We start from the raw sequence: 23,048 nt of genomic DNA on the forward strand, positions 1-23,048 counted from the left end.
CCTCAGCCTTCTGCATATCCTGCCTCCCACGCAACATGTCAGCCATTCTCAAGTGTTTTCACTTCCTTAAAGCACAAAGCTCTCTGTTGCTCAGCTTGGAAGCTGCCTTTGGGAGGCTCTCCCTAGTGGCCCCAGTCTGGACCTGGTGCCTCATCAGAATATTTCCTTAGCACCAGAAATGATCTCATTGTACTCTCTTGTCATTGTCTCCTCGTTTGTTCCCTGAATGTATTGACACCTCCCCAAGTGGGACTGGGTCTCCTTCTCACAGCATCTTCACACATATTGACCGAAGCTCGCGATATGCAGATGCAGTGTTAGATGCTGCAGCTGGGAGTGGGCGGAAAAGCCATGGCTCGGGTCCTCATGGTGCTTACCTACTGTCTGCTGGGATAGACAGATATCAATGAGGAATCCGTGGAGAGAATGCATCATTTCACATTCACGTTGGAAAACAGAGGGGCACTGTGCTATAAGGTGCCTGAGGCTGGTGGGTGTGTCAGAGGAGGCCACGTGTCAGCTGAGATCTGGAGTGGAAGCTGGCTGAGCCAAGGTTGGCGCAGCATTGCAGACAGCGGGGTTGACTTGTATGAAGGCCCTGAGGTGAGAGGGAGACTGGAACAGCCAGGAGTCTGAGAGATGGGCTGGGGCCTGAGTCCAGATGTAGAGAGATGGAGGTAGAAATAAGGCTGGAAGGCTGCGCTGCAGCTGGACCACCCTTTCAAGGGTTTTGTTTCTATCCTAAGAACAAGGAAAGCCACTGGTGTGCTTTATGCCTGTCAGACACCCAATGACGTCCAGGAAAGATGGCTCAGGCTGTAGAGAGAGAACAGATCAGAGAGGGGACCACGGCGGGGCACTGGAGAGCACGGAACAAGTGCTTAAATGAGAGTGAATAGATGAATATCTTACACAGTTATCCCTTTTACTTCCGCTTTTTTTCTCTTTGGGCTTGTAGAAAAAAAACCCTCATGTTTCTTCCTCCTTCTGTGATCTTCCTTATTTCTGTTTTGAGCAGCTTCTTCGTGTGTCCTCCGCGGATGACCTGCGTGAGGCTCTCCGCCAAAGCCTACTTTCTCCCTCATGGTGGAGATGGAGCTGTGTGACTAGCCCAGTGCCGCAGCCATCCATCCTTTGAGGATCAGTCTTTCCTTCCTTGGCTCCCAGAGGACTCCTCCCTCCTCCCACAAACAACTCCAGAGCCCAAGGTAACAGGAGAGCGTGGGTGGCTGCTTGGCAGGGCTGTGTCCATGGCAACCGAAGCGCCTGGGGGAGCGGCGGGCGGCGGGCGGCGGGCGGCAGGTGCAGTCCTGCAGCCTTCTCAGCCTAGGTGCTCAGGCTAGGTGCTCTACTACATCCTCCGGGGGGCACAGCCTTCTCTGCCCCAGTCCCGGTCCGGTCCTGGCCTATCCTTGATGCTCTTCTTCCTCTCATCTCCCACATCCGGTCTGTCAGCAAAGCTTATTGCCTTCACCTTCTAAAGATATCCAGAAGCTGTCCACTTCCCACCACCCCTCTGCTTCTGCTGCGGTCCAAGCCCTGGTCACCCTTGGATTGCTGCAGTGGCCTCCTAACTGATCTCTTCCTCCCTCTTCCCTTATCTGTCATGTTCCTCCTTTGCTCAAAACCACCCAATATCCTGGGACCCTCCCAGTCTAAAAGCCATAGTCCATATAATGCCCTGTGTGCCCTAATCACCTGTCCCCTCATCACCTCTGCTTCATCCTCTAGCTTTTCTCACATCCACTCTGCTCTGTCCTGCCTCCAGCAGCCTGGCCTGCTCCCACTGCACCGTCTTTGCCTTTGCGGTTGCTTCTGCCTGGACTGTCCTTCCTCAGGCATCCACGTGGCTCACCCCTCCTCCAGATCTCCATGCAAATGTTGACTTCTCTGTGAAGAGTTAGATTGCAGCCTTGTGCTCCCTTTGCCCCTTCCCTGCTGCGTTTTAAACACCTACTGACATACTATGTCTCACTCATTTAATTGTTCATTGCCTGTCTCTTTCCTTTAGATGGTAAGCTCCATGAAAGTGGAATTTTTGTCTGCTCGTTCACAGCTGTATCTCGAGTGCCCTGGGGACACCTTGACGCATTGCAGTGCACAGGCAGCACTTGCGGAATGAAGAACGGAGAGCCCAGGGCTTGTCGTTCAGGGCCAGTCTCTGACTTGGATGACCATCCTCCCAGGTGCTCCCCCTGGCTGTTTTCTTGTCCTTATATTACATTTTGCAGTGTTTTTTTGTCTGGGTTCTCTAGGGTTAGATCTTGACTCTACTTCCATCCCAGAATTTCAGAGTCAGTTGCCATCACTTACTAGGGCTGATGTGTCCCAAGGACCTATAGACCCAGGTAGAGCTAGGTGGAACTGAGGCTGGCAGCCTTCCAGTCTGAGCCTTTTCATCCAGCTGGTCTGTCCTGGACACAGCTCAATGTGGTCCTTCTTTGCTTGCACTGACCTGTACTTTGCAGATGCGTTTTCTGGACTCAGGCTCCAGGTGTTTATCTCAAGGTGATCTGTCCCAGGCTATGATCTATGCTTAGTTCTCTGCCCTTTACCCACCCCAAAGGATCTGCCCAGAATTCCGCTGCTGTCCTCCCACTCCCCAAATCCGGCCTGTCCTGTCACTGCCCAAACCCCTAGCCATGACAGATCTGCTTTAGAAGCAAGACCTGAATCGAAACTGTTATCTCTGCATCTGTGGCATCATTCCATTGTTTTATTTATTTATTTATTTATTTCCACCCAGAGCAAATATTTAGTCAAGTGTTAGTCCAAGGGAAGATACAAGGATGAACAGACATGGCTCCATGTCTCTTTCTTTCTTATTACCTTCTGCTGATTGTAAATATGCTCACTATAAATAAGCAGCAAAGGCCCGCTTGGCCCGTGCTTACCAATGCAATCCAAAATCCAGCCGACTGTCCCATCTCCGCCACAGGCCAGAACACGGAAGTCTGGAGCATCACGGAAAAAGTTCAACCTGGAAAGAAGAAGAAAGGCTGAAATGGGCTTGTTACACAGTTGCGGCTGACATCGATACATGTTGAGTCAGAGTCTCCTCTGTTCCCCAGGAGTATGCTAAGACCTCAATTCCTTCTGGGGTTGAAAGGGCCACTCAAGGTTCTGAAACCAGAGGTTACTATACCGGGCCTTGAATTTGCAGCAAAGGCCCAGGGGCCATCCTTGTGCAAGGAGAATCTGACCCAACATTCGACACAAATGGAAAATGGTGTTCTAGAAATTCACTACTCGTTATGCAGAGGAGTTCAGAGTCTGTATTTTGGTGTCAATACAAATACCCCCTGATGTTCTCACTCCCCTCGGGCTCTCCTGACACCGCCCTGGTAAGCGAGATGCACCGAATTTGCTGAATCTTCACTTCACTCTCCTGTGGCCACAGTGAGTGGAGTGATGCCCTTCTCTTCTCAGGAGCCTTAACCCTGGAGAGCAGGGCACTTACCCTGGGGACCATCAACCTCCAAGGGTTCTGTGGATTGGATTCAGAGGGCCATGAACTTGGAGGAGAAAATATTACGTTCTTGTTTTCCCTAAGCTCAAACTGAAATAAGTAGTGTTTTCTTCAATTCAGAATGGAGGCAACAAACCACAGAGGTATGAACGATACCCACGACTTTGTCAGCAGTGAAAACACAGGCGTGTTAGTGTGTCATTACGGTTATGGCAAATGTCTCATAGTAGCGTCAGGCTTATCACTGCTCGGAATTTGCGGTAGTTATCAGACCCACTTCTGGGTCTTTCTGTTTAATGTGTTGGTGAAGCTCATATATTGAGTGATATTCTCATATCACTAATTTGTTTTACTGTTTTAATAACTATTTTTTGGATACGGTTTCCCTGGTCACCTTTTATTATTTCATTTTATGCATTAAGAAATATTCCAAGAGGGGGTTTATATGCTTTACCAGACTGCCAAGGGGGTTCCTGACACAAAAAAAGAACCTCTGCTTTAGGACGAATGTGACCTGCGGACACCCTGGGGGTGGGACTTGGGAAGCTGAAGGTCAGTATTTCCAATCTGCCCAGCCTGGCAGTCTGGGAAGAGCCCTGGAGTTTTCAGAGTCACTAATGCATGTGTAGGCAAATGAACATTCTTTCTTCTTTCTTTTTTTTTGAAAGGAGAAAAGGAAAGAAAGAAAAAAAAAGAAGTGAAGGAGAGGAAGAAAGAGGAAGAAAAAGAGGGAGACAGAATGGGAATATTGCTTTATTCTAAAAATGGGTATTAATAATGGCCGATCAATATTTTGTGTATTTAAAGTGGAGAGCTCTATAAATATTTATTAAGCAAATGAACATTCTTTCTCTTCTACTTCTCTTTCAGAACTCTGCTCTGTCTTAGGAAGTGAATTCTGAACAGAGACTCGCTCCCTCCAGCTGGCAGCCTGTCTGATTGCAGAGTGACATGCATGTGAGAGACACTCGGGCACGTCAGCCCCGGAAGTAGCCACCTGGCACTTCATCCCAGGTAAAAACGATTTAGAATACATGAGAGTAAGCTGGAGGACGGTATGCATGTTTGGACAGTGGGCCGGTAAAGGTGTCTGTGGGGTGCTGCTCCGTCACAAGGCCCTGCTGTACGGCAGGGACGGCAATCCTGGTGACCGTGATGGCAGCTGCAGTGGTATCCAGAGATGGGCTCTGTTCTGAAATTAGTTTTACAGGTCAATCATGGCAGGGGTACTGAACACTTAGAGTTCTCTTTTTTAACTGGGCCTTGTACTACCGCTACCATAAATAATAGCTTGGTGCTAGCCAGTCAAAGACCAGGTCAGATTCCCTTTTCAGAGTCCTTACCCCAGCCTCTCTGAGGGGTCTTGCTGAGCTCAGAGTAGAAGTTCTGGTTAGGAGGTTGGGCCAAGTGGCTGTGTGCTGGACAAGCCAGCCCAGTGAATGCAGACAGCCCCGGGTCGGGGGCCGGCCAGCAGAGGGCTCTCGAGCCCCAGCCCGGACTGGGAGGAGGCCTAGGCTTTCCCTGCCTTCTAGCCCAGGTACTGGAGGGGCCTGCATCCCAGGGACCTGCAGTTCGCCATTAGCCACCGCAGACACAGGGACCAGGCCTCCCACCAACTCTGTTCAACCCCATGGTAACCAGCAGAGAATAACCAATGAGTAAGTGGCAGGATGAGCAAAACAACCTCAAAATCAAATGATTTAGAAAACAAAAGTGATTCCATTGGACAAGTAATTGTCTCGATCCTAAAATGCTCCCACGGTGGAACACCAAGGCAGAACTCTGAGTCACTGTATAGATTTCCAAACTGCTGACTGACAATGATAAGAAAACTCTTTCTCTTCTCTGATGATTCAGTATGAAGATGCCAGCTCACAGAGCCTTGCAAATAAGTTAAAATAATTTACCAGCCTGTTCCTCCTGTCAATCAAATGAATGGTGTGTGCCGTTTTCCCCTCTTATAAAATCAACAACTTTTTCTGGGACAAGCTACAGGAAGCCACTTCTCACACAGAGTTAGCCTCCATGGGCATCCTGAGTATCTCCAGGAGTGAGTGTAGGACGGGAGAAAAAGCAGAGAAAGGGAGTAAAATGGCAGGAAGGGACATGTTGAGAGATGAAAGATAAAAAAGGTGACAAAAGAGGCATCTTTGACCGGGTGCAGTGTCTCATGCCTGTAATCCCAGCACTTTGGGAGGCCAAGGCCGGCGGATCCTGAGATCAGGAGACAGAGACCAGCCTGACCAACCTGGTGAAACCCTGTCTCTGCTAAAAATACAAAAATTAGCCATTCTGGTGGTGGGTGCCTGTAGTCCCAGCTACTTGGAAGGCTGAGGCAGGAGAATCACTTGAACCCAGGAGGCAGAGGTTGCTGTGAGCCAAGATCGTGCCATTGCACCCCAGCCTGGGCGACATAGCGAGACTCCATCTCAAAAAAACAAAACAAAACAAACTAACAAACAAAAAGGCATCTTCATTGGAGACTGAAAGGGAGGGGGGGAAATAAGAGGTGAAGAGGAGTCTTCATTAGAGATTAAAGGGAGGAAGGAAATAAGAGGTGAAGATTGTGATCTCCATACCCTGGAGTAGGCCCCCCATTGTCCAGGTTGAAAACTTGTTTGGGGTTGAGCAGATAGTGGAATTTCCGAAGAATTCTATGGGAAAAAAAAGAAAAGGAGGGAGAAAGAGAGACAGAGAAGGAATATGTCATCGTGAGAAGTCACATTAGGGCAAACACCTCTGGAGCCTACCAGTGGCAGGGAAGAGGGCTCAGTGAAACCCCAGAGGGGAGAACACTGCCTGCTGACCCTGGCATCCAGGCTCCACCTGGCATCACCCGCATTATCACCCCCAGTTTGGAGCTGTGCTACCAACCTAGACTCTGGCTCCTAAGCCCAGAGACATCACCCCTTAGAGGACAGGGGAGAGAAACCCAGAGAACAGGACTTTCATTCTAAAGCTTTACCCTCCACAGAGACCTTCTCCCAAATGTTCTGTATGGTCTTGGCAGTGTGATTCTGCCCTCTGCAGACTGTACAAAAGCATCACAGGACCCCCCTCTTCCCTAGCCTCCCCAGGGAGAGGCCCCCTGCAGTCCTGGGATCAGGAGGAAATGCAGGAGGTGGCGTTGGGCAGGGGAGGGCTGAGAGACTGTGGCCGCGCCCAGGCCTGCTTTCCCAGCTCTGGCTTGTAATTGTCAGGTCAGTTCAGGAGGGTGTCCTGCCCCATGGACAGGGGTGGGGGTTTTCCTTGTTCTTGCTTTAACTCTGCTAACTAGTCTTTTTTAACCTGGATTCCAGATCACGGTGCCATCTGTTAATGATCCTGGAATTGGGAGGTAGAGCCGCTTTACCCATTCTCTCTGTCCTCCCATTCTGTTGAGCAATTTCTAGCCACCACTGAACTGGGCATTTCAGCAAACAAATGAGGTGATTGCCCTGGGTTCCCATGGGTGGCAGTAGCCTGGGAGGTCCTAATCAGTGCCTCCCATCCCTGCATCTCTTAAATTAAGATAAGGCCTGAGAGGCTAGGAAGGCACAGGCATCTCAGAGCATGGTCTAACCCTTAATAATGGCTCACATGGCAGGCAGTGGGCTAAGCACCGTGTCTATTCTCACCTGTGAGAGGAGGAAGGATAATCATCTCCATTTTAGAGAGGAGGAAACCGAGGACCAGGGACATTAAGTCACCTGGGCCAGGTCATAAAGTGGCAGGCGGCAGTGCTGGGGTTTGAGCCTGCTTGTCTCCACAGCCTGCCGTGTTATTGCCAAGGGGAGGAAGTGCCCGAGTCACGTTGCCCTGACTGCTCCACTTTGAAAAAGAAGAGAACGTACCTTTCTCCTTGTCTCCCTCCACTCTTGGGGTTCACCAAGACCAGCAGGGGGTGGGTACCCGGGGTGGGGATGATCTTATACTTGAAAGGTAAAAGAAAAAGAAATTAGCTCTGCTTCATCCAATAGGAGGGTGAGATGAGAGCTGAAGCCAAGACAGCTTCGGACAGGCAGACGAGAAGCAGAAGGAGAGGCGGTCAGGGAGGAAAGTGTTTGTCCACTGGCTGAATTTCCTGAGGGGCTAAGTAGCCAAGTGTCTCCAGTTTGAATGGCCTTTCAGTAGTGTTAATGACAGTGAGAGTTTGCAGTCAGGATCAGCGATGGGACAACGGTGCTGTAGCTTTGAATCATTTAACAATGATGTGGTCTTGTGCCTACAGCACAAGATTACATTTTGTGGGAGACATACAATCTTAGAAAGCACGGCTGTCTGATCTTACACGTAAGTGAAATAGCACTCATGGCATGAACCACCGCTTCCACCCTGGCCCCTTCCAAATGCTCATTTCCAGCCACAGTTTGCCCCCTGCACCCTGGCCCCACATTTCTCACTGTCCAGTGGTTCCTGTCAACTGGATGTCTCACTACCAGCACAAGCTCCGCATGCTTCAAACCTGACCCATCTCCTCTCCCAACAAAACTCGGCCTTTCTCCTGTTTCTGTTATTCATCCAGCCATCCAAGGAAGCTCCTGTCCTGCCATGTCTTTCCGTGAAATGTCCCTTGACCTCTGGCAGCTGCCACTGCCCCATGCTGCTTGGGCCTTTCCCACCCCAGGTAAGACCTGCATGCCATCATCACACAGTTCCTTCCCAGGATACCAGGTCAACCATGCCACTCTTGCTCAAAAACTTTTAAGGATACCTCATTATTAAAGGAGTGGATTTTGTGGATAAAATGTAAATCTCCTAACCTGGCATCAAAGGCCTTTCCAGTCTAGCCCTATTTTACTGCTGTCTCCTAATTCCTGCTAACTCTCAGCTGCAGGTACAGCTAAGTCCTGCTTTTGCTGCTCTGGTACGTCTAGCGTATGTCTCTTGCATTTCCACCCATGCATCTGCTCATGTTGGTTTTTTCTTCCATTCTATGCCCTGAAAAGCCCACTTCCTTCTTTGCAAACTCTTAAAAAAACAAAACAACTAGCTGGGCATGGTCACTCACGTCTGTAATCCCAGCACTTTGGGAGGTCGAGGTGGGTGGATCACGAAGTCAGGAGTTTGAAACCAGTCTGGCCAACATGATGAAACCCCATCTCTACTAAAAATACAAAACTTAGCTGAGTGTGGTGGCAGGCACCTGTAATTCCAGATACTCAGGAGGCTGAGGCAGGAGAATCGCTTGAACCTGGGAGGTTGAGGTTGCAGCGAGCTGAGGTTGCACTACTGCACTCCACCCTGGGTGACAGGGCAAGACTCCATCTCAGAAAAGAAACACACACACACACACACACACACACACACACGAAAAAACAGAAAAACCAACAACAGAAGACTTCTTATCCTTGGGGCTCAAATCAAGAGGCACCTCCTCTATGAAGTCTCCCTTGATCATTGCAACTAAAACGATTGCAGTTGAAACATGTACTATCTTCTGGAGTTTCTTTTGTTGTTGATTTTTTTTTGGTTGTTGTTGTTTTTTTTTTTTACTTTCTTAGGTAAATGACTGGATTTTAAATGCATTGGGAGCGGAGTGGGGTGTGTGTAACTCTACTACCAAGGACCTTATAGCACCAGACACAGAGTGGGCGCTCAGCAAATATTTCTGGGCTCAGTGGAAGGATACACCAATGCAGATACGCAGCTCTGCTCTGTATTCAATATCTAGTGCCTGCTTTTCCAGATCTCAAGCTAAAAGTCCAGCAAACACAGTGCCATGTTGTTTGAAAAGGATAGTACTATTCCCGATGATTTTAAAAAATGGTCTCACCTGCCCAGGGTGACTATGTGACACCCAGAAGCATCTTGGAGGCTGAGGAATAATCCCTCACCTCTGGAGATGATATTCAACATATTTAACAGCCAACCCTACAGCATGGGCTCTGCCCCATCAGATGGAGGACAATCTGAAGGCTGACTGCCCTAAACAACTGGCATAGAGGTGTCGGGCATGTGTGTGTGTGTGTTTCCCACCTTTCTGCCCTTCTAGGTGTCTAGAGCTTTCTCACATATTAAGGTATTAAGGTTCTCTCCTCATTCTGCCTTATGTTTCACTACCCCCTCCCCTCCCTTCCCTTCCCCTCCCCGCTCCCTTCCCTCCCCTCTCCTGTCCTCTCTTCTCCTTCTCTCTTTCTTTCCTTTCTTTCTCTGTTGCCCAGGCTAGAGCACAGTGGCTAACCTCCACCTCCCAGATTCCAGCAATTCTCCTGCCTCAGCCTCCCTAGGATTACAGGTGCCCCCCAGGCATGCCAAGCTGATTTTTGTATTTTTAGTAGAGACAGGGTTTTGCCATGTTGGCCTGGCTGGTCTTGAACCCCTGACCTCAGGCAATCTGCTGGCCGCAGCCTCCCAAAGAGCTGGGATTACAGGCATGAACCATCATGCTTGGTCTGTTGTACTTCTGAAAACACACGAATCTGTGTGTTCTCATTGAATCTCACAGCACCTCTGGGAGGGGCAGGGCAGGGTTGACTGTGCCCCTTTCGGCGGAGGAAACTTAAGGCTCGGAGGCAGAGGAGGTGGCACTGGTTTCCGGTTTCCTTTCCTGGTACTCTCCTCCTCACTAGACTGCCTTCCTTGCATTCCTTGGAACTCCGTGGAAGGCACAGAAAATGTTCATGGGTGAACCCAAGTGAAAAAATTAGTTCTTAAGTATACATTTAAGGATTAAGCAGAACTTTTGGATCTGGTTAGCTTCATTCTGGCAGATCATGTTCTGGAGACAGCTTGGCAATCTTGGAAAACCCATGGTCTATTTTTAGGCCACATCTTTGGTATTATTTAGGACATCTGCAAATTAAAGTTTTATGTAACTTGTTCCTAAAATAGTGATAAAGCCCAAGAAGACCAGCAATGGGATCGGCCAACCTGTCCTCTCACCGCTTGCTGACAGTGTGGCTGTCAAAGGCAACTCCAGAGGCCAGAAAGAAATGCCCTGCTGGGTGATTTAACTGTTCAAATGAGAAGGCAAATGCCGAGATGCTTTTCTACCGAACCCAAACCCCGTCCTCCCCACCACAGCCCTGGGACAACTCAGAAGCAGCAATCAGGCTCAGAGCTCACTGAGGTACCTGCATTACAAGTTCGCCCTTGGCGGACGCGCAGCCATCCGACTTCCCACTTGGCCTGTCCTGTGAGAAGAAAGGAAAGACAAGCATCTTTTGGAAAAGGAAGCCTAATACAAAGAAAGTGATCAGATGAAAAACAAATGGCTGACATAAAGAATGAGATTAGAAAGCTAGTGCAGTATGGAGAGGCGATTTTCAACAGGGGCTTCTGACCTAAAGAAAGAAATGTGTCCCTAGGAGTTTTTCCAGGCCTCTGTCATCACCAGCTCTGACTTTACCTTTGAGGCAAGGGACATGGTGGGGAGCACTGAAATTGGCAGAATTCTACTTGGTTGATTTAGAAGCTTGAGCTCTGAGAAGCAAGTTTGTGGACTTGGCTTTTCTGCTGAGCACTAATGATATGATACTGTCATTTTTGTTAGTTTCATTTATCTTGTTTTTCTAATGTTTATTTTACTGAGGCTTTCTCACATATAGCAAAATGCTCACATCTAAATGTACAGCTTGATGAATTTTGTATAGAGGTATGCCCTGGCAGCTACTATGTCTTTACATGGGTTTCGCCTGGCTTTTGAACTCATGCACATGGAATCATAGAGCATATCTTTTTATGAGTCTAGCTTCCTTGGCTCAGCATTATATTTTTGAGACTCTCCACGTTTTTACTCTATGCAGAGTTTCCTCTTTTCCATCACAGTGTAGTTTCCAATTCTGTGAATGCCAGATGCCAATGTGCCTCAGTTTATTCATCTGCTCTCCTGTTAACTGTCAGTTAACTTGTTTCCAGTTTTTAACTGTTATGAATGAAGCTGCTATGGGCATTCTTGTGCATGTCTTTTTGTGGAATAGATGCTTGTTCTTTCCAGGTAGATGCATTGGAGGAGAATTGCTGGGTTATGGAGTCTGTGTATTTCCAATACAGTAAATATTGCCAAATGGTTTCCCAACGTGTTGGTTTTTCTTTTTTTTTTGAGGCAGAATCTTGCTCTGTCACCTAGGATGGAGTGCAGTAGTGTCATTTCAGCTCACTGCCACCTCTGCCTCCCAGGTTCAGGCAATAATCCTGCCTCAGCCTCCCCAGTAGCTGGGATTACAGGCAGCCATCATCACACCTGGCTAATTTTTGTACTTTTAGTAGAGATGGGGTTTCATCATGTCGGCCAGGCTGGTCTGAAACTCCTGACTGCAGGTGATCTGCCCGCCTCAGCTTCCCAAAGTGCTGGGATTACAGGTGTGACCCACCGTGCTCGGCCTTTTCTCAGGTTTTTAATGAGAAAGAAGTAGCTGGTCAAATCAAGAGTGAGATGTGAGGAATCAGTGGCCCTTGTAGCATTTTTAAGATGGAAAGAGGGGCCAGGCGCGGTGGCTCAAGCCTGTAATCCCAGCACTTTGAGAGGCCGAGGTGGGTGGATCACGAGGTCAAGAGATCGAGACCATTCTGGTCAACATGGTGAAACCCCATCTCTACTAAAAATACAAAAAATTAGCTGGGCACGGTGGTGCGTGCCTGTATCCAAGCTGCTCAGGAGGCTGAGGCAGGAGAATTGCCTGAACCCAGGAGGTGGAGGTTGCGGTGAGCCGAGATCACGCCATTGCACTCCAGCCTGGGTAACAAGAGCAAAACTCCGTCTCACAAAATAAATAAATAAATAAATAAATAAATAAATAAAAGATGGAAAGAGGGCAAAGTTAAGTGTTTGGTGCTTGTTTGAAAGAGGAGTCTCCAACACAGGTGGCCGAGTCGGGGGCAATAAAGGAACTTAATTTTGCTGCTTTCATTTCCAAATAGGGCTGAGACACCCAAGTGGAAACTCAGGAGGTGGAGTGAGATAGGGATTGGATGTGGCAGGGAAGTTGACAGACTCCCAACCTGTCAACCTGACTGCATAGATGATAACTGAGGATCCTTGTGCTGTGCACTGCCTGCAAGAGGCTTAGAACAAATGTACTTTCCTTGATGGGTCATTTCAGAGCATTCGGGGTGGCCCGCAATTGGAAACAGTATAGTCAGAGAAGTGTTCTCTCAAAATCTCATCTGTGCAGTTCTGACCTCTGTCAGGCACATACCGAAAACACAAACCCAATGGAGAGGAGCAGAGAAGATTAACGACTGGGCACTGGGCTTAAAACCCAGGTGATAAAATAATCTGTACAACAAACCTCCGTGACACGTTTACCTATGCAACAAACCCTCCCATGTACCCCCTAACCTAAAATAAAAGTTAAAAAAAGAAAGAAAACACAACCCCCAAGAGTTATCAGGGAAGCCCTGTGAGGGATGTGAATGTCTGAAAGCTGCTTCCATCTGAAACGAGAGTCCAGAGAAGCTAGAGCCCTCGCCGGGGCAGGAGCACTTACCCGGGTGACGGGGCATATGGAGGTGGGCAGCAAGATGTGATCTCTGAGTTCCCCACCATCACACAACGTTGATAATTCACACTTGCGGTGAAACTGGGTGGAGAAATGAAAAGGAAAGTGAGCGAAAGTGAGCGAAGAAACATCAAACATGAGGGTGGAGAGGTTTGCGGGAGAGGCGAGCTGTCTAGTGCTCCCCCAAATCCTGATGCACTACTGGCTTTGACAGTATTGCTGTGTGTGTGTGTGTGTGTGTGTGTGTGTGTGTGTGTGTGTGGTTAAGGGTGCAAAGTCTGCCATGGGCAAAGAAGGAGGCCAAGAGCTGCTCATGGCTACCGAAGTGACACTGTCATGAGCTGGCCTGTGACCCTTCAATGTGGCGCCCTGTGTTGATTCCAGAGACCCCTTGGATATGTGCTCTCCAGGCTCTGAGACTGTGGTGGGAGGGAGATCTTGATGAACAAACTCATGGGTGGCTGACAGTAAACCTTGTGATTGATTCAACCTTTGCATTCCAAGAGTTCTACAGTCTCGTTTGGAGAAATCTACATTTTGAGGCTGATACCTGGGGAAAGGACAAGTGCTGGCACTGGGTTTTGGCAGGCAGGTTGGTCAGTGCAGAGGCTGCCAGTGGTACCTGGGTGTCCAGTGGGGCTGTGGACTCTAGCATGTGCTGTGGTTCGTGGCAGCAGGCCCAAGCCTTTGGCCCAGGCAATGAGGCTGCTCTGAGGAATGTGCCTTTAGGGCAGTCACCCCCTCTCCTGATGCTCCTGTTGTCTAATTCTTCTCCCACTCTGTCAGTGTCCCCGGTCCCAGGTGACACCCAGGTGAAAGAAGTTCACGGTCAGGCCTGCTGATCCCAGCTGCCAGGCCACAAACAGTGGACTGGCCAGCTTCTTCTTCAGCAGTCCTCGCTCCCCTGGTTCAGGGGTTCCCTCTCTCTGGGCAGCTTGGTGATTCACTGGAGCACCATTTGGCCAAGGGCATTGAATGGGGGCTGTGGGGCACTCCTAGCCTTGCTCCTCTGGCTCCACTCATTCCCTCTGGCGGGATGTCCACTGCTCCTGGGCTGCAGCTTGGGCAAAAAAAAAAAAAAAAAAAAAAACCACCGAAAAGAAGCAGGGCCACCCTGGGCGCCAACCCACCGTCATTCGGCACCACACGCAGTGCCGCGCGGTGACACTCTGGTAGCACTTGATACTTTTGTGGCACCGGTCACACTTGACGGAGGAGTTCCCTTCCACCCATGCGTGCTGCATCACCTGCGGGAGGGAAGCGAAGGATGCCAGGGAAAACGGCAGACCATGCCCCCCGGGGCCCTGGGCTGGAGGAGAAGGATCTGGGAGGCAACGCTGGGGAGCCAGAGGGACTGTTTCCTATTTAGTGGATGCTTACTGGATGTTGGGTTGCTTTGCCTAATAGCACGATGTGATTCCTTCCTGCCTGACCGCCATTATGCTAATTAAAGGAGATTGAAAACCCGCTTTGCCACATTTTGAGCAGCTCAAGTGCCCTGGCAGGCAGGCCTCCAAGCAGCATCTTGTCTGGCAGTCCATCTGTTTGTCTTGCAGAACTCCTGCAGAGTGATGTGTCTGTATGCGCCCTCTTCTGGAAGGCAGCGTGGTGCAGGGGAAGTCTGGAGGACTTAGGTGGGCCACAGACCAAACTGGTCGGAATCCCTTTGAAGCGGGGGGCTTTGGCCAGTTCTTAGACCTCTCTGAGTCTCAGGTCCCTGACCTGCAGAAATTGGTATAAGAAGTCCCACCTCTGGCGTTACTGGGGCAATGCAATGAGGTAGCACGTTTGGAAGGTCCTCCCTGGTCCAATCCTGGTCCTTTGGGGCATCCAAAATTGCGTAACGCCCTTCCCCTTCCTCAGCCTTAGCTGCCCATTAGAAGCACCTGGGGGAGCTTTTAGAAGTCCTAATTCCCAGCGGACCCTCCAGACCAAATAAATGAGAGTCTTTGAGGGTGGGACACATGATTAATATGTTTTAAAGCACTCTGGGTGATTATAACGTGCAGCGGAGACTGAAAAGCACTCTAGAAGGAAATTAGAGAAAAAGTCCAAAGAAATTAGTGAGGGCCCATTGGCAGTTTTCACACCTGGCTCCTGGAGAGCTGGCTGTATCTGCTCCATGATCAGGAAACACCACCAGGGCAGGCTAGGCACTGGGAAACAGGTGGGATGGTGGGAATGTTTTTGCATGTGCATGTCGGTGCAGCTAAAGCAACGGCAGCTTGCTAAAAACCCCATTGTACGGGAGGCTGAGCTCTCAGTTCTCTCCCCCTGGAATTCTACAGAACCACATATTTCCACCATGGTACTCCAAATAACGGAAGGAAGTGGATATGGACTCTAGAAGGTGGGGGACATACCCTGAAGTGCCTACCTGCAAGCGCAGTGTTAGAAACCCATGAAATATTTGCCCTATTCTGTCCAGGTTTGTGTTAGATAAGAATAAATGTGTTTTTTGAGACAGTCTCACTCTGTCACCCAGGCTGGAGTGCAGTGGCATGACCATAGCTCACTGCAGCCTTGACCTTCCCTGCTCAAGCTCAGTCTCCTGAGTAGCTGGGACTACAGGCACATGCCGCACACCAGGCTAATTTTTGTATTTTCTTTTTGTAAAGGCAGGATATCATCATGTTGCCTAGGCTAGTCTCAAACTCCTGGGCTCAAGCTATTGGCCCTCTTCAGCCTCCTAAAGTGCTAGGATGGATTACAGGTGTGAGTGACTACACTCTGTCCAACAATAAATGTTTTAAATTACTTAGCAATTAAGTTGCTTAAGGCCTCCCCTAAGAATGTTTTTGGTAAAATTATTGCTCCAGAAGATCTGTCACGTTTGGTTGGTAGCTTATCACCTTGTGCCTTGCACTTCTGAGGGTGTAAAGAACTCAGTTTGTTCATCCCTCTGTCATCCACGTGACCACACTGAATTTGCTCTGAGATTATTATTTCCATTTTGCAGAGGAAACAATGAAGGTTTCAGAGAGGTTAAGTGACTGGCCCTAGGTTCTGCTGGCCCTAGGCTGGCGAGTGGCCAAGTAGGGTTTCCCACCCAGGTCTTCTGACCCCAAGCCCAGGGCTATTTTCCTAACACCACGTTGCCTTCCCCATTAATGCTCTTTGGGATCTGAGATGGTGAAGGACTTGGGTTGCTCCTGCAGCCTGAGAAGGTTGTGAGTGTGCCCTGCTGGCCTCTCATTGGCCTCACTCTGTTCTCTGTGTGACAGGTGGCCAGAGTGCAGGCTTAGGGCCTGCGCCCAGCAGGCACACCACGTATCCCGGTGAAAGGCATGGACATGGAGTGGGGTGTGCATGGGGTGGTGCAGAAGGCGTGGATGAGAGACCATGAGGTGTCCATGGGGCATGCTCACGAGTCCTAGGAGGCACCTGTCTCTCCTAGGAGTCTTTCTGCAGGAGGGCTGGGTAGCACTCTCACCTGCCAACCATCTCCTAACTCACACTCCTCCGTGTAATCTTCCCTTTGCAGGAAGGCAAAGTACCTTTCCCTGCTAATTTCAAGGGAAGTCTATCTCCAGACTTGGTGAATGGCACCACCCAATGGCTGAGTTGGAAACCTGGGAGCCATTCCCTACCTCTTCTCCTCTCTCATCCGCTGCATCCCCATCACCACATCCTGGTGGTGGTACTTCCAAATTACCTCTCAAGCTCTCCCTTCATTTTTCCTCCTTTAGCCAGCATGACAGTCAAAATACTCAATAACTGGCACAGCCCAGGGGACCCTCAGCACAGGACCATGCTACAGCAGCGAGTGTGGATCCCACCCCATCGGGCCCTCAGCGCAAGTATCGGAAGAATTTGATTTCTTCCCTCCCCTGATTTCTCTCCCACAGCACGCTCAGAGCTATTAACCTAATTCACAAACTCAATCACATCTTCACATGCTTGAAGCCCTTCAGTGGCCCCTGGCTGCACAGGTAACACTTTTCTAACTCCTTGTCTGGCCTCACAAGACCCACTTCAGGCCAGATCTCACCACTTCCTGAATGCCTCTCCTGCCACTTCCCTTTAAGCATCCTCTGCTCCAGCCATGCCACACTAAGTATGGATCCCAGAATAAGCCATGTCTCATGTCTTTACACACGGCTTCCTCTTCCTGGAGAGTCTTGTCCTTGATGCCTCATGAAGTCCTCTCAATTTGTGTTCAAGACACAACTACAATGCCAGCTCCTTGTGCAGCTTGCCCCGTGCTCCCACTGTGCCTTCCACACAGCTGTGTTGCTGCAGCACACATCTCAATACTCTGCTCTCTGCTTACATGTCTGCCTCTCCCCCTACAGAGCACAGTAGTTAAGCATCTCTTACAACCCGTGGACCCCCTAGCACAGAGCCTGGCACATAGCGGGCACCAGGAAGGTGCTGAATGGATTGATGGATGAACGGGATGGTTTACGGTGGTTCTCAAGGCAGAGAAGGGACTGGATAAAGCTCCCAGCACCCCTTCCTGCCCAGGAATCCATGCTGATGGGCATGCTGCCTGGATGTGGCATGCAGAAGAACAAGACAGTAGATGTCACCAACCTCGCCACTCCTTTTGGCTTTTGAGTACGTTTTGACACACCCAGGAATGTTTCTGGATACACAGCGTTCGTGGACAGTGTATTTACAGTCTGAAAAGGAAAAAAAATGCAAGGCAGGTGCTTGTGAATGACCACGTAGGAGAGCTCCAGCCACCCTTGCACCCCAGCCAATGCCTGTACCTCCCTCTGAATGGCTCTTGAGGGGCAGGGGACACAGCAGGCTGGGCTTGCCTAATGGAAATTCAAAACAGCCTCCAGTTGTTCTTGGAGGAGAGAGTCCCTGGCTATCTGCTGCGGCTGCACCTCTACCTGCCCCACTGCCTTCCTCTGTGGGCAGTGAAAGTGGCAGGACACATCCCCAGAAAGGCACCTTTTTGAAGGGGAGCATGTGGCATCATCCTCCTGGCTATGCCAGTGCCACGGTACCCCATGCTGGAGACATTGGAGAGTGTATAGAAAGGCCAGGGCTTTTTAAGGCTAGGTAGGCTCTGGTGACAATCCACACGAACTTGAGAAAATTGCTTTACCTCTCTGACATTCAGGGTTTTCTGTAAAATGGGAAGAACGTGGGCTCTCTTTCTCTCTGCAGGGATGTTGCAGTGTTACATTGTGTAAAGCATTATGTGTCTGGGTCAGAGCAGCTCTTCCACACATTACTGCTGTGGTTGTCACTACCATTATGTGAACAGCAGAGGCCCATGGGCCTAGAACTTCATGGGAATGAGACTGATCTATAAAATGTGGGTGAGAGCTAGGTTTGAACTGGCTCTGGGGAGACTGGTGGATCCCTTCTTTAGCCCACTGATGCTTGGTCTTTGTGGACAGCGGACCCAGCTCTGCTAAGGCAACTCTGGTGGCTGAGGTCACTTGCTGCCTAATTTACAATTCACGTTGGATAAAACAATTCGACCTGGACCACAGCCAAGGGGCCTCCCTGCAGCAGCAGCTCCCTGGTCTCTGGTGGCTTCAGGCTGAAAGCTGCTGTCCACATCACGGGGCAGGCGGCAGGGCTCCGTGCACCTACATACTTGGGTGCCTGGCACGGCTTCTTGCTGCAGCCCCTCTGCCCTCTGCTCCTGCTCCATGTCACCTTCTTTCCTACCCCTTCTTACCCTTTTCCCTCCATCCCTTTCTTCTGTTTGCCTTTCCAGTCTTCCTCTTTTTCTTCTATCACTTATCACTTGCAGTTTTTTCCACCTTTCTACTCTGACTTTAATAAAGAAATTAGAAAGTGAAACAATTAGAGTTTTCATTCCCATTGCATTTACAGAATTAAATTTTTTTTTTTTTTTGAGACAGAATCTTGCTCTGTCGTCAGGCTCGAGTGCAATGGCGCAATCTCAGCTCACTGCAACCTCCACCTCCCGGGTTCAAGCAATTCTCCTGCCTCAGCCTCCCAAGTAGCTGGGACTGCAGGCATGCACCACTACACCCAGCTAATTTTCATATTTTTAGTAGAGATGGGGTTTCACCATGTTGACTAGGATAGTCTTGGCTCTTTTGACCTCGTGATCTGCCCACCTTGGCCTCCCAAAATGCTGGGATTACAGGTGTGAGCCACTTCCCTGGTCTTTGTTTTTTGTTTTTGGAGTGCAGTGGTGCAATCTCAGCTGGAGTGCAGTGGTGCAATCTCAGCTGGAGGGCAGTGGTGCAATCTCAGCTACTGCAACCTCTGCTTCCTGGGCTCGAGTGATCTTCCCACCTTAGCCTCCTGAGTAGCTGGGATTACAGGCACATGTCACCACACCCAGCTAATTTTCTTTTTAAGTATTTTTGGTAGGGACAGGTATTTCCCAACAAGTATTTCTGCATGTTGGCCAGGCCAGTCTCAAACTCATGGCCTCAAGCAATCTGCCTGCCTCTGCCTCCCAAAGTGCTGGGATTTCAGGCACGAACCATTGTGCTCAGCCCCAAATGCTTATTAATTTTTTAAAAATAAAGTTTCCTCTGAACATACTCAGAATAAATATTGACTGGAAAATCCAACTAAAATTAGTATGAGATACTTTTAAATTATGTGTGGACTTTAATAATTTTTCCTTGGGGGCCAGTGGCCCATAAGAAGCCTCCAATAATAGTCCAAGACCTGTCCGTTGGACTTCGGTAGGGTAAAAACAGGACGTGAAGGCCTTGCTTTATTCCGTGCTGTGGGAAAAATACGGGTGGTCCCTCAAGCTGGGAAGCAGAAATACCTACAGTTTCCCTGGAATGGATCAAGCAACTATGCTCAGACAAGATAGTGCCAGGAAGGAGGTCCGAAGGAAGTGTACTCACAAGTGCAGCACAGGCCTTGCTTGCGCACGCCCATGAGCATGATATGGCAGAAGTTGCAGTAGGTCGGTTTCTTGAAATGCTTCATGGTCCAGGCGTGCCGTCCATCCCCTTTGGAGCCCTGTAGGGGTTATAGGAGGTGAGGCCCTGAGCTGGCAGCCCCGAGACACGGGAAGCCAGGGGCGGCCTCCTGCATGTTCTTCCTTTTCCTAAATAAGACTCTTATAATATTTGGAAGATGAGTAATTTTAAATACAAATAGAAACAAAGTTCTTTGTGTGTGTTTTAAAAATTAGCAAATATTAGAAGCAAGAAACATCTGAATGGGAGTATGTATATGTAGGATAAAACGAACCCTCTCCCACATAGAAGCATAAACTGAACAACAATCTGATCTTTCTTTCTTCTTTCTTTCCTTCCATCCCTCCCTCCCTCCTCTCCCTCCCTCCCTTCTTTCTTCCTTCCTTTCTTTAGCTATCTAAAGATCCTTTAAGTGTTTGCAACCTTTGACCTACCAGTCTCTCCTCTTAGACTTCATTCTAAAGAAATAATTTCTAAAAAGCAGCATTTTTGTGCCCTGTCAGATGCTTAATCCAGTGTTACTTAAAATAATGTAAAGTTGGAAGTATCCTAAAGGTCTCAAAATTATCAAACGGCTGATTGTAGCACATCCAGCTGATGTAATGTTAGGTGGCAATCAACGAGATATTTATAAGACTATCCAGTGGCATGGGAATGTGCTCATGATACAATGCTAAGCGAATGTATCATGAATGCCAATTTGATGGTATGTTATGATCTCAGTTTATATAATAGATCTTAGACGGGAAGAAGTTTCACTAACCTGTTAACAGAAGTTGACTAGAGTTGGGAGCACTATGGATTGACTGTATTCTCTCATTTCTACTTTCTTCTGTGTGTTCCAAACTTTTTAGTGTGCATGTACTAGCGTTATAATCAAGAGGAAGTAGTTTAGTAAAAACGATGTATTCCTCCTATCAACTTTTTGTACACAGATGGAATAGTAAAAAGACAGACAGAGAGAGGATTAAGACATCTCCTTCTGACTTTGCTACAAAGTGAAATCATCTCCATCCACTAGATACACCAAGCCTCACACAGTCACACGCCTTCCCTGGAGCACCACGTCTCTCACCTCCCACACCAGTGGAGCGCAACACAGCTTCAGGCTGTGGCTTCAGCAACTTCCCTCCTGCATATGCCATCCCTGAACTTTTCTTAGGCTCCATCACACTCTTGGGGTGGTTCTGTGAGCAGTAAACACTACGGTAAGGTGATGAGGAGCAATGGTCATGGACATAAAGTCCAACATGCCAAACTCAAATGCAATTCTTACTTCTGCGGTGCGTATGCATTAGGGCTAGTCAGTGCAGCCAGACCTCGGTGTGTGTCCAGGCTTGTTATGATCTCCCGAGGAGCTCAGATTCTTTTTCAAATGCTGGCTTCCTCCTCTGGGCCAGAAAAGCTCTTTTCTTCTCACTACCTGAAACCCTGCTTCTTCCAGGACGTGAGTTTTATAGAATTAAAACCCTCTTATCTAAAGGTCTCCACTTTAGTAAATACATTCACAGATTGATAATGATTCCTCAAGAGATGGATTCATTCATTTACTCATCGGACCAACATCCACCTAAAGGGATTTTTGTAAGAATAAAATGACATCATATAAGTAAAGCTTCTAGTTGAATGCCTGACACATTGTACATCTAAACTTTCATTAAGTTCTTATTCCATTCCAGATGCTGGGAGACACAAATAAACTAAAAAGTGTTTATTGACATGAAGGAGGTAGACTATTCCTATTCTAGAAACAAGAAACAGAGATTCGGAGAAGCTCTGTAACAAGCTCAAGCCCACACAGATAATGAGGGACTGAATGAGTAGCGAAACTTGGGTCATTTGCTGGCGAGAGTCTGTGCTTTTTCCATCCCGCTTGTCTACCTCACAAGCCAGGGTTTTCCTGTGCAGATAGAAGGAAAAGGATAGAACTCTTCAGCAGACGTCTTCGTGTAGCCCAAAGGACTGTCAGTGTATCTGAAAACTAGTACCTCTAGTACCTCTAGCAGCTAAGTCAGTTAGCTGACCCCCCTTTCCCAGTGACTGTTTCTATAGATAGAAGTGCGTGGACCGGGACTTGGGACAACGTGATGTCTCTGCTTGGGTTATAGCACCATCATGTGGCTCTTTCCTTTCCACATGATGGTGGCTGCAGCATGTAGGGAGTTACCTTCCTTGTGCTCGCCAGGTTTTATGCTGCTGCTGCGATTTCCCTGGGAGACAGTCTGTTTTGCAAATATCCCATTCAGTGGTTTCCCCCAGACTCTTCAGGGGTTGGGATGCGGGTTTTGAAAAAGCCGAACAAGCAATGGACTTTTAAGACATGGATGGGGCTTTCTCCAAAACCCCAAATAGTCAATGCTGAAAACTTTGTAAGTCCATATTTAAAAATAAGTGCATAAACCTCTTGATTAATAAAACTAAACTTGCATTTGCATTCATTGGCCACTTTCCTGATGTCAATGAGAGTTTTCTACAAGGCCGATCTGGCATTTAGGGGAGACAATGGGGAGAATGCAGAGGAAGTAGATGGGCTCTCCTTTCTCCAGCCACAAAACAGTGGGTCATTTCCATGCAAAGAGCTGGTGGTATTTGGAACCTCAGCAAGTTCAAAGTAGAACAGAAAATGGAAATTGGTTCCCTGTAACTAAAACGTCCCATCTGTATTTCCTACATGAGAAAACAATGGTGTTTTGGAACAGCATCCAAGCAGAACTTCCATTTTGATTTGAGTATAATCTTAGTGAGTAATGTCAGCAGAAAGTGTATCTAACTTCTCTGAGCCCCTCCAGCTCCTGGGTCACATGGGTTCTGGTACATACAGCTTCCTGGCAAGCGATCATTAGATGAGAGGGGTAATGTGACTGAGTGAAGGGGATGACCTCTGGTATTAGTTCGGTGTATTCTTGGGCAAGTTCCTTTACCTCTCTGGGTCTCAGTTTATAAAACAAAGGGTAGCAACCAGGGAGGGACCACAAAGACCTTTTCTAGCTTGACTTTCTAGGGTTCTAAGGGACAAAAAGGGGGTCATGTAGTTCCTGATTCCTTGATTTCTCCTTAGCTTTTGGAAAGAACTGGACATACTAAGAAATGACTGCAAGATTCTTAGTTCTTGAGTTTTAGAAATGGAGGCTCAGCTTTAGTCCTGAATTGAAGAGCTATGAAATGGAGATATTACAGGCAACTTGGTTAGCCAGAGGCCCTTGCTGCTCTGTTAGTCTCTATGGAAGAATCTCAAAGCAGCATAATCTTTTGAGACCTGTAATCTCAAAG

At 48.5% G+C, this 23,048-nt stretch overlaps 1 protein-coding gene and 1 long non-coding RNA gene across 13 annotated transcripts in view; one reads left to right on the top strand and one right to left on the bottom strand.

Moving 5' to 3' along the window:
- DGKG (diacylglycerol kinase gamma) overlaps positions 1-23,048 on the bottom strand; it is a 211,833-nt gene that overhangs the window by 106,652 nt on the left and 82,133 nt on the right. For 6 of the 12 annotated variants that reach the window (XM_035274698.3, XM_078350446.1, XM_002758191.6 and 3 more), the window contains 8 exons: positions 19,701-19,818; positions 17,428-17,516; positions 14,022-14,138; positions 12,880-12,972; positions 10,525-10,584; positions 7,303-7,382; positions 6,049-6,123; positions 2,895-2,980 (listed from right to left, as the gene is read on the bottom strand). In XM_035274698.3, coding sequence (XP_035130589.1) covers positions 2,895-2,980; positions 6,049-6,123; positions 7,303-7,382; positions 10,525-10,584; positions 12,880-12,972; positions 14,022-14,138; positions 17,428-17,516; positions 19,701-19,818 — 718 coding nt within the window. The remainder of the gene's footprint in view (positions 1-2,894; positions 2,981-6,048; positions 6,124-7,302; positions 7,383-10,524; positions 10,585-12,879; positions 12,973-14,021; positions 14,139-17,427; positions 17,517-19,700; positions 19,819-23,048) is intronic. The other 6 variants (XM_035274700.3, XM_078350447.1, XM_008981352.5 and 3 more) reach the window with 1 other exon arrangement.
- On the top strand, positions 990-11,460 carry LOC103788175 (uncharacterized). The gene is made up of 5 exons (XR_001907278.4): positions 990-1,208; positions 2,012-2,186; positions 4,340-4,483; positions 7,974-8,075; positions 10,283-11,460. It is a non-coding gene; the product is annotated as an uncharacterized LOC103788175 (long non-coding RNA).

The sequence above is a fragment of the Callithrix jacchus genome, chromosome 15 (genome assembly GCF_049354715.1).
Source record: "Callithrix jacchus isolate 240 chromosome 15, calJac240_pri, whole genome shotgun sequence".
NCBI lineage: Eukaryota > Metazoa > Chordata > Mammalia > Primates > Cebidae > Callithrix > Callithrix jacchus.